Genomic DNA, 12,243 nt, shown 5'->3' on the forward strand with positions numbered 1-12,243 from the left:
ATTATTGATTAGTCTATTTAAGCAAAACTCGAAAGTTATGCATGCTAGAAAAAAAGAGTATGTAATCTTTGAGTCTAAAAAAAAATGAAGTCATGAATTAAAAGGGAAGTCACTGTAAAGTAATTGCATTTGGCAAGGTTGTTTGGCTAAAATGTCCTGCTCCAGGCTGTTAGAAATCAGAGACTTTATCTTTCATGATCCCTAATCATAGGTTTCTTTTCCTCAGGCAACCAATGCCTTCCACTGCCTCCTGGCCAGTTAGGGAACTGCCTTCTGTCAACTTTCCTGAAAAAAAAAAAAAAAAAAACCTTTGAACAGTTTGAACAGGCTTTCTTTTTTTTATAAAATGTGTCATATAATTCAAGACTCACCCACACTATATTCTATTCCACTTCAGTCCAATCAGAGAGAAGGAAGGGATTCCAAACACTAATCCTAGGTGATCTCTCACCTTGTGTGGGAACTGGCAAGCTAAGTTACTTTCCAAGGCTGGTTGCATTTTAATAAATAGTCCTAGAAACATTAAAGGTTGGGAAATGTTTTAGGTGTGATTTGTTCTTTTTGTTTTATAGTCACTAAAATATTTCCTATGTGTATACAACTTCATGCTGGGCCTTGTTTTCCTTTTTAACAGTAAGGCTTCTCATAGTCCCTAACTTTTCTGATTTCATTATTTATAATCCGGAAAGAGAGTTGTTTTATTTCTTTATACAAGTATTTCTTTCATAAGTTTCCAAAATTATTATCTAATGACTGTTTGTGTAAAACTAAACTTTTGTAAAAATGATGAAATAGCTCTCAGGGCATCCATCACATCTCCCTTCAGCCATACATTTTTACTCTTTCTCTTTTTGTGTATTTACTATTCTTTGGGTAGATTTTACCCTTGTATGCATCTATTAAGGGAGGAAAGACCAAGAAATAAAAGTCCTGTCAGTAAGCATGCCTGAGCAAAATATGATGGCCTTTTTCAGTGCAGTGTGCAACAGAGCAACTGTGTGCAGGGTGCTGCTCCAGTTAAAAAGTACTCCATCTATCTACCTGATTTAAGAAATATCCTTTATCTTTGTGGCTACCAGACGGATCAATACTGGTAATTGTATTTCTTAGTTTTAAGCAACTACTGTTAGTTTGTTTTTTATAAGGAGGCAGAGAGCAAAACTACGCAATGAGTTTAAGGGAATATTCTTTGAGATAGAGCCTGTGGATTTTGTTAAGATCTACAAACTTTTGAGACATAAATTTGCAGACTAGTTGGGTGAAGGAAGGAAGAAACTAGGAACTCTGTTGCACAGATTTGCAGATATAGTTATTCACTCTAAAATCAGAGCAGCCATGGGATATTAATATTTTGAATTAGGTTTTGTATTAGGTTGAAATCAGAGTAAGGAATGCATAATTATTAAATATTATTTTTTTCATTTAATCCCGGTTAGCAATCACAACAATCCTATTGGTTAAGTCATTGTCTCTGCCTTTTTAAAATCTTATTTAATTTTAAGAACCATTCTAACAGTTACATCATTGTCTATTTTTTTTTTCTTTTATCTAATGTAGTCCTCCCATTAGTCCTTACAAAAGTGAGCATTATATCTGTGCCTCACTGGTGAGGAATCCATGGCTAATCAGGAAAGATTGAACTTTTTCAAGAAAAAATCAGTGGTTTCATAGGTTTCTAGCTTCCTTAAATACTCAACTGCCTTGTATATAGAATTATTATTAAGAATAGAAATGTGCTATAGCCTAATATTTTCCTCAGGGGTCTTTGGTACTAGAAATCATGCAGTCGTGATTAAGAAAATATTTCCAAAACTTATGTAAAGAAAAGAAATCACCTATGTTTAGGTATATTGAAAATTAATACATAAAAAAGAGTGACTACTCCAGAAAAATATAGAAAACTACTATTAATTAGTAAATGGGGGATAGAAATTCTAATGGCTTGGAGATACAAACCAAAATGAATATACAATCTTTTCAATGAAATAATATCAAAAAATTTCCCAAACTTAAAGAATGAAATTGAAAGTCAAATCCAGGAGGTTTACAGGACTCCAAACATACAGAATTACAATAGACTCACACCAACGCACTTTAAGTTCTAAAAATTATGAGGATATAAATAAATATTTTATATATATATATATATATATATATGTACATATATATATATAAGCATATTCAAAACAAGAAGAGATATACAAGTCTTAAAGCATGTCTGTGGGAAAACAGAAGAGACCATTGAAATCAATAGGAAACAATCTAATTTTTAAAGACTTTGTAGCATTTGAAAATAAATGGACACAAGTATAGGGCATTTTGATCTATATGAATGAAATACATATCTGTGTCTAGTGTTGTGTTCAGTATAGCTGCGACAGATGGTGTTGCAATTAGAGCCATGTAGGATAGAGTGTTAACACTAGAGCATAATGGATGCTCTTCTCTGTGTACTTGAAAGAAAGTATGGATGTCACATTCACATTCTGTGTATATCCATTCTCCAGGTCTCACTGAATATCACTATAAAGATTTTCATTCTAACATTCTGATTAGTTCAAAAGTTTTATAATTGTGAGGAGTCACTCTAATAAGCCATAATTTCCACAATTGCCCTATATTTTTTTGTTCAGTTAGACATTTAAACCTTGTAATAAATATTTTTATTTTTTAATATTTAATGATTTATCTACTTGCAAAAACAGGTGATATGAAGGATAATCTTTCAAAAACTTGAGCCCTGTGCTAATGCTTTAATTTTTACATCCAATAGACAGAATGTGCAAATTTCATCCGAGTTCTTCAACCCTATAACAAGACTCACATTTATGTGTGTGGAACTGGAGCATTTCATCCAGTGTGTGGATATATTGATCTTGGAGCCTACAAGGAGGTAATATAATGCATAGTATGCAAAGCATGATTTATTGCAATATTTTGTTAATTAATAACTTTAATATAAATGGGATATATTTGAATATAAAGATTAAAAATACACTTTATTAACTGTATAAGGACTTATCTTCCTAACCATTTTATGGACTATCATTTTGATTATACATTTTAGCTACATAGTACATTTTTCTATTAAAAGTTATTTTTAATAAAAAATAAAATTAATAATGTAAAATGCTAGAAGTCTTTTTGCTTTATATGGGCTTTCTGGATACTTTCATTTTTCCCTTGAGTTTCCTTTATAAGTAGATATATATAGTTTGTTGCTGTTGGTAAGAATCCATTTTCCATATGATCTTGCAGTGGAATTATTTCTATATAATTTCATTTTTCCTATCCAGTAAAGTTGACCTGTTATGAATCCTTATGATAGTGGTCACTAAGTAAAGAGAACTTTAATGAATTTCTTAAATTTATATAGATAGTAATTATCAAACTGAACTTATTGATTATGTAGCACCTAATTAGCATAGAAGAAATAAAGTATGTGTTAATTAAGATGAATTTATTCCAGATAGCAATGAGCACTTTTGCAAATAAGAAATATGTGAATTTCAGAAATTTAACTAATGACTATTTTAAAGTGCTGTGAGTTATAGACTATATCATGCATATTATATGGATTTTTTTTTTGGAATTTCACAAACTCTTAATGAAGTTAGTACCTTTATAAATTCTAACATATGGGTTAGCAAAAGTTGTCCTATTGGGAAAGAAATTTTATTTTTAAGGTCACCCATCCAATAAATGATCTAGTAATGAGTAGAACCAAGACAGTCTGCATCTAGAGCCAGCATGCTCTGCTGAGCTTTAAAATATGAACTCTAAATTGTTTCTTTGTATGGACTGTTATCCTCATGTTTATGTATATGCTTCTTGTGAATAACCACATATATTTGCAGGATGATTGGCTGTGTGTTTGAAAGTAAAGTCCAGGGTTCTGAAACAGGTTTCCTTACATTGATTTAACTGATTCATGCAGAGATCAAACCCACGAGTGTGGCAGGATAGATTTTCCTCTCTAACCAGCTTGTCTAAGCAGCTCAGACTCTACTGTTTGAAAATAAAGCAACCATGATGGTTAAATCTCTGAACCACTAGGAGACTTGGCAACTGAATCCATCATTCTTTGTTGCTGGTGTAATGTTCTCCCGCCTAGCTTTGATGAAGGGTGATATATAACAGTAGCTCATAGCATAGGGTGTAATTATATGAGATAGCCCCACAGCTTGGGTGTGCTTTGAGACTTGAGGCTAAAGGCCAAACTTACAACCTGCTGAGGAAAGCAAATAGTGTTTCATAGCTCCTTAAAAGTCACACGTGCTGAAAGGGAATTTGGATGGAGCTAATTACTTAGCTTGGGACTGTCAAGAAGCCCTGGGGCAGTCAAATTTACAAGTTCTATGAATAAGAAAATTATGAGTGAACAGGAGTATTAAGCCTTGAGAGTTTTCAGCAGGTCAGAAATACAGGTAATTGTATGGGCAGTCTTCCTTCAAGATTGTTAACTTTTTTAAATGAACCGTTAATTTCAAGAAATTATTGTAAGAGTTTAGAATCCCTTTTCATTTAAGATAAGATTGCTGGAGAGAAGAAACAGTGATACTCTGTAGGGCTAGAGGAAGGAACTCTCTGGAGACTGCTACTTAATGTGGCTGGGGCAGTGAGAAGAGGAAATAACTATGATGAATCCTAGAGAATTAGCAGCCAGTTGGAGCGTGGTCCTATTTATTGAGGTCAGAGTATTACCAAGTTTGTGGATAGAATAGTGAGTTAGTAATTGCACATTTTGCATTTGAAACCTGTTCAGTAGGTCATGCCAAGAGGGCAATTGGGTCCAGATTCAACAGAGAAATCAAGACTGCTGTCAACAACTTCTAATAGTAGCTTGGGTACGGACCATCAGAGCTTGACATATGGCTTCAGTCATTTACCAAATCCATGACCTTATGCATACTGCATACATTTCCTAATTTATTGTTTATTCAATAAAATGATAATGATTATGATAGTAACTGCTTCACAGAGTTTAAAGTACAAATGAGAAAATGATTGGAATAACAATAATTTGGAATAGCACTTGCTCCATTCTAATCACTTAATATTCATTAAAATAGGAAACAGGAAGACAGAAAGGTAAAAAGGCATAAGTTTAAAATACATATGCATGTGTGTGTGTGTGTGTGTGTGTGTGTGTGTGTATACACTTTATATGAAGTAATATTAATACCCTGCAATACTGGAAATTGTGATAGCTGTTTAACAATTGGATTAGAAGCAAGTTCTTTTCTCTGAGTTCAACACTCTGTTGCTGCACATTTCACCTTTAAGTGGGGATGATATTGGCAGTAACTTTACTAGTTTTGATGATTGAATATTTTCTTACTATCATTCTTATCTACTTATATTTTTTCCTTCTCTAACAATATGTCTGTATGAGAAGCTCAGACAGGTGATTTTTGCATAAATAATTAGGTTTAAGGAATTTCAGGAGGCAAATCTCATAAAATTGAAATCTCAAAACTTAGAGTGCCATGTAATGCCATGAGTTTATCTCAGGAAGTGCATTGAATCATCCATTCTTTTACTTTATTTTTCTGTAGGTGCCCTTGACTGGCTCAAGGAAACCTGCTTTCCTGCTGTCTCCAGATATTTTCTAGTTTTTTATTATAACCTGTAGAACAGGATTTAATTTACTTTTCCCTTTACAGTATCTAATTATAGACTTTTAGAGTCAATAGGCCTAGTTAACCTGTGGAAAGTAATGTGCCTTTAATGATAAGTAAACTTACTTAAGAGCCACTATCACAGCCCCATTCCCCACTCATCTCTGTCCCCAGCTATGTTTGGAAGTATGCCCTAAATACATTTTCATTGGATATTTTTTTTTTTTTGTACCTAGGCTCCTTTATTACTTTTCATTAACTAACCTGATCAAACTAAACACACTTGGACTTATGTTACATGGTCACAGTGAGTCAATAAATAAACATGAACACATTCTTATATAAATGAGTTTAAAATTCTGAGACTATATTGTTAACTTTGGAGACAACCATGAGTTCAAGCTCTTGATTTGCCTTTTACTACTACTATGTGACACTGAACAAAGAATGTGCTCCTTCTATCTTCAATATTATAGTAATTGGCAGAGCTGGAATTGTTGAAGTAGCTACACTGTTAGACTTATGGTGAGGATTCAGTGAGACAATCTGCATAAACTTTCTAGATCTTGGTTAGTACCTGTTAACTGTTAGGTGCCACTATGGCTAGCATTAAAGTAGGTTTATTTAAAACTGCATAATATTGATTGTTAATCAGGTTACTTAAATTGCTATTACTATTTTTTAGTTACTATTGGTCTCATTCAAAAGGGGAAAAAATCTCAACTGACAACATAATACAATAAGTAATACAATGTCCTCTATCCCTTTTGCTTCAGTGCTTGTAGCATTGAACAGTTCTCTCTTATTCCATGTGAGCTATGGTATAACTTTGCAGATAATCCATCTAGAGAGAATGTCTGAAATGCTGGACTTCTCCAACAAATGCAGAGAGTGAGTCATCTGCCTTTTTGCTGGATGTAGTGTTGTCATTGTTATGAAACACTCAGGCTCATGGGGCTACATTCATTATACATTCATATTTTTCTTGGAAAGATCAACTTACGATGTTATTTTTTTTCCTGAATATTAAAAGTCTGCCAATGTCATTCTGTCTGTGGCCACTATTACAAAAATAGATGTTTCAGCCAAAATAACTATGTGGCTTTAATGTGTATAGTGTTTTTATAATAGTGAAAATACTACAACAGGATTTTTTTTTTTTGCCCACATGCATCAATAGCTCTGAAAATTAACTGCCTGCCTCAGAACATTTTTATGTCATTTAACACACACACACACACACACACACACACACACTCACACATGCACGGCTTAAGTAATTTGACATAGTTGCAGATGCTTAGTAACATAAATCATAATCATTAACATAAAAGCATAAATATTATAATAAATTTATTTCTTAAAAGAGGAGATTGGTTTAAATTAATAATAATAAACTAATTAGTAAGCTTAAAAATATGTTTGCTTAGTGATTTTGATATTGATAGTAGTTCATTACCACCTTGGGGAAAAAGGAGACCAAACATGAGAATTGAGTCTTGCCAAATGTAATATTGGCTAAAGAGTTAAGGATCAGCATGAAGTACATACTATATATGCTCTATTAGTTTTTATTGAATTAATGAGTTAGAATTTAATTCTTCTATGTACTTACTGGTTGTAATATCATTAAAAATCTCACTTGCATTAATATTTCTCATAACAGGAAGTCATATTCAAACTGGACCCACATAATTTGGAGTCTGGCAGACTGAAATGTCCTTTTGATCCTCAGCAGCCTTTTGCATCAGTAATGACAGGTAAGATTGATGACACATATATCTTGCTCTAAAATGATTTTCTGAAAAGATATGCGTAGACATACATGTGTAGAAAAGCCACATTTTCTTATTGAGTTGAAGATAATTTTGGATTAGTCTTCCACCAGCTATTTGGTTCCAGTATTTTAGTACCAAATCTTTTTATACTGAACATTCCAATAAAGTGAGGTTTCAGCAATCCTAATGTCTACACAACTGCTTTTAAAATGAACTTCTGGTTGAATTTTTTAATGCAAATGACATGCTTGTTCTATAATATTATATTTATATGCCTATTTTTTTATACTGAGTTATGTCCCTATTTGGCTCAGTAGGGATGTTAAATTTAAGAATTCTGCATGTGTGTAAATCAATAAACCAAATGAATCAAGCTATCAAATACAGATATATAATGTTACAACATATTTTTCCCAAAATGTTCTATTAATGGAAATGGGAATTTTTTTTCTTTTTTTTTCCTGTACATTTAGTCTTCTCTCACTTTGTATACATCTTAAATGTGAGATGGTAATCTTATTCAAAGGAAGCAGGCAGTACTGTGTGGTCTGAAGTATGCTCTATAGAATGTCAGCAGGATCCTAGAATTTCAACCATTACCAGAATACTTTTTGTCTTGGTTTGGTTCATGACTTTGGTCTCTTTTTATGTAACTTGTCTATCAAATGTTTGAATAAACCATCAGACTAAAGCACCGTGACATTTTAATTTTCATTAGTGAAACCAATGATCTTGCTTTGAAGTGAAACTGTGCATGTTTCTGTGTGTTTTGAAAATTATGTGGCTAACATTTACTCGTCCTCAGAAAGTGAAATAGATGATTTGGGATCTCAACAAAGACATTGTGAAAAGTTTGATAAGAGGAAGGGAAGCAAACCATTACTTTGAAATATATAATTGACTATTTTATCAGAAAACATGGTAGGTTTCAAATTAAAATTTGGTTCTGCATATCTAGTTTTAAAAACTGTCTTCATTGCATCTAAAGTCATACACAGAATCATAAAAGGACTCACGAGTGCCCACGGTCCATTGTATTTTATAAAGGGTATTAATCCCACTTGACAGATGAGAATCCCAAATTATCTATTTCACTTTCTGAGGACGAGTAAATGTTAGCCACATAATTTTCAAAACACACAGAAACATGCACAGTTTCACTTCAAAGCAAGATCATTGGTTTCACTAGGTTATGTTTTTCTGATTTTAAAAAAATTTGGTCTGCAAGAAAATATTTCCATTTAACCTGATATACTTTAGGAAGTACCTTAAGAGGATGAAGTACTACTGTGTCTTTAACACATTTACACAGCTGAATTTCTCTCACTTGTATATTGTTTGGTTTCCTTTAGAAGCTGCCGACTGTCATTATTTAAGCATAATTTTCCCAAGGGCTTATTTAGATAAATTTAGATTACATTTCTGAGGAAAGTTGAATTTCAATGATGATCTAATGTTTTTATTTTCATACATAGGCATTTAAAAATTTAAATGGTCTGTAGACCAGTTTTACTTTTTTTTAAACATATAACCCACAGTAGTGGACTGTAAAAGGCTCTTGAAATGGCAAAGGCTTGGCTCTCAAAGGGGCAACACTTTGTCCTGCCATCCACTCCGCCCCTTCCCAGCCCTGCCACTAGCAGTAGGGGGGCCCTGTCACTGACCCAGCACCTCCTCTCCACTCCCCCATCCTCATCTCTCCTTTTCAATCCCTGATTCTCTTTCCTTGCTCCCTTTCGTTCTTTTTCTCAGCCCCCTCACCTCTCTGTACCCTCCTCTGGACTTACTTCCTTTCTTCCTCCTCCTTCCTGACATTCTTTCCTTTCTCCTCCTCTCTGTCCTCCCCCATCCCCTTTCCCCTCTCTCTTTTCCTTACCCTTTCTCTCTTCTGTGCCTGATAAAACATGGACATTCACTTTATGTAAATAACAGGACAAAGAAATTTGGTATGCTGTAATGCAACATCTTTCTCTTTTCAAGAACTCCTGTTTATCAGAACTATTAGAGACATGATTAGCTACAAGGAATGCGGCATGTTATAATTACAAAGAATGACTTCAGTGCTGAAAGCTCCCTTTCAGCAGAGGTTAGGCAAAGAAAAGTTGTGGTCCTTGAGGTTGTTCGGTTAAGTAAATACTAATTACACAATCCATTCCTCATTATGGCATTTAATTTTTTTTAATATTTTCTGTGTGTTGTTGCAAAGAAGAATTCCTAACTATAATGTTTTACTGAAATATTTGTGGGGAGAAGGAATAAAGAGATGGTTCAAAGAGAAGCCAATGCATGTGCAATTATTAATGTGGAAGAATTTAGTCCTTTTAGAGTATCTAGCATTAAATGATGAAAGCTAATTGACTTGTGTCTTCAACTAAGCTTATTTTTCAAAATCTGAAAGTGAAATTTGTGAAACAATATATTCTGATGTGAAGCAAGCATTGTCTTTGGTGTCATGCTGTGAAATTTGTATGTTTTCAATAGTATCTAAGGTCAGTATCTGAAAAGTCCTATGTGTGCTTTTCTTTCTCCCAGATGAGTACCTCTATTCTGGAACAGCATCTGATTTCCTTGGCAAAGATACTGCATTCACACGGTCCCTGGGGCCCACTCATGACCACCATTACATCAGAACTGACATTTCAGAGCACTACTGGCTCAATGGTTAGTGATTGTTTTGTCATTGATTTTGATAAGAAGCTCCTTATTGTCCATTTGGTTGTGTTTTTGTATAGTTGCTTAAGTACAATATTATAAAATACATTTGAAACTAATTCACATCAAGCTAGACAAATCTCCAGAATTTTTTGTTATGTATAGTAACAGCTGGTATTGACTGAGTGCGAGCTATGTAGTTTGCACTATCTATGCTTTTATAGATACTTTTAAAATTCACAATGACATGTAAGATATAGTATTATTTTATGTTTTTGAAAGATCAGCAAACTACAGTTTGAGAGGAGTTGACTAATTTGGTCAAGGTCTCATAACTTCTTAGCTGAAGAGCCAGGATTCAAGCTGGTAATCTGACTCCCACAGTCTGTGGTTTAATGACTAAGCCATCTATTGCCTCTTAGCTCAGTAGAAAGGGGTGAGACTGTAATGCTAACTTCTTCTTTTCTAGAACATATTTTTTATTTGTAATTGATACATAATTATATCTTTTCTTTTAAATTAACAATGATTTTCATATTTGGGGACATAGTATGAACTTAATACATACATGTGTATGATGTGTAATTATCAAATCAGGCAGGTAATATTTCCCTCTCCTTATCATTTCTTAACATTGATAGTAATAATGACAACTTCTATTGCTAAAATTCATGTTTGGCATTACACAGCCCTGCAAAGTTTTAAGAATATTGATATTGACATAGGTTGGTCTGATTACTATTATATTTAGGGTCATGCCATATTTTGGGTTTAAAAAAGAAAAAAAAACTTCTAAGTGAATTTTCTTAATTATTTTAAGAACTAATACAAGGGTCTAAATTTTTTACCCCATTGCCTTACAACAGGCCAAATTTTATCATGATTTCTAATGTTTTCTAATTAACATATGCCTTTATTACTCTGCAGGACAGAATAATATAAAACTGTTATTTAAGCAGGCAGAACACATTTACCATTCTCACCATAAATATTGAGCTCTAGTGGAAGAGGACAAGGTAGAGCATTTCTAAGGGCCATCTCTGTATATTTCAGTATGATTTAAACAGTGACAACATAAACAAAAGAAGAAACACTTTTAAAACATTTCTTTGGTCAAAACCTCCAGATCTATTTGTTTATGTAAAAATATGATCTCCAAATAAACAAAGATAAATAAATAAACAAGAAACAATGCCCAACAGTATATTTTTGTGGAATTTCTTGATTTGATAGTAACTCCTATATTTCACCCACCACCAAGTTTAGATATCTCTTTAGATGATAAGATATTCTTATGGCTTTAAGATGTAGTATAAGATACAATGTTTCAGTTTGGGCATGACAAATATTATGACATTGTTACTCTTTTAAAAATGTATTCTTTGTTGTCCATAAATAAATCTGCAACTTATTAAAACAATAAATGTCAAAAATACATATGCAACTATTATTTACCTGGGATGCTGTTGTTATTGCTGTGTGAATAGAATTACAAAGTAGGAAGCCTTTGAATTGTTGAACATTTCCATAATCAACAGTCTTTGAGTCCTTATTGCATACTGAGTGCTATTCTACCCATGGTCCCTGCCCTGATAGACAGGGGAAGGTGACTGACCTCGGGTATCATGAATGAGCTGCTTATCTTGCAGCATAGCAGACACTGGGAGAAGGGGCTAACAAGTTGTGAATATTATTGTGGAACTAAAAGAGAACCATTGATGGTTTTGTTTTAATCAGGTAATCAGTTCTTTATTTTTTTAAAGATGAACTGATGGCATGATGTGAAAACTAAAGGAGAAAAGTGTTCATTGAATGAAAGTATGAGAATGAAAAAGGTACAGAGACAAAGGTGGTGGTTGTGGAGACGTACTCCAGAACACACAGCAAAGCATATTTAAGGGGCACATTTGTGAAAGGAAGAATCTAAAGACATAAGGTAGAGTTTAAGACAAGAAGGCAGTAGGAAGTAAAGTTCTGAAGGAAGGAGAAAAAGATCTATGATAAAAGTCTAACCTCAATGGAACTGAATTTATCATTTTGGGTCATTCAAGGCAGACTTAATGTCTAATAACCACAGTGACCATAGGACCTGGTTTTGCCCAGGATTTCCAGTTTACTTGTATTATTCTTTTACTCTCAAATTATCCCAGCTTAGACAAAAAGGTCATAGCTGTTTGAAACTTAAGTATCTA

General features: G+C 33.3%; 1 protein-coding gene across 2 annotated transcripts in view; it reads left to right on the plus strand.

The window, feature by feature from the left end:
• Sema3d (semaphorin 3D) overlaps positions 1 to 12,243 on the plus strand; it is a 183,786-nt gene that overhangs the window by 107,262 nt on the left and 64,281 nt on the right. For both annotated transcript variants that reach the window (XM_078040126.1, XM_078040127.1), the window contains 3 exons: positions 2,774 to 2,893; positions 7,288 to 7,381; positions 9,932 to 10,060. In XM_078040126.1, the coding sequence (XP_077896252.1) occupies positions 2,774 to 2,893; positions 7,288 to 7,381; positions 9,932 to 10,060 (343 nt within the window). The remainder of the gene's footprint in view (positions 1 to 2,773; positions 2,894 to 7,287; positions 7,382 to 9,931; positions 10,061 to 12,243) is intronic.

This window comes from Ictidomys tridecemlineatus, chromosome 2 (genome assembly GCF_052094955.1).
Source record: "Ictidomys tridecemlineatus isolate mIctTri1 chromosome 2, mIctTri1.hap1, whole genome shotgun sequence".
Lineage (NCBI taxonomy): Eukaryota > Metazoa > Chordata > Mammalia > Rodentia > Sciuridae > Ictidomys > Ictidomys tridecemlineatus.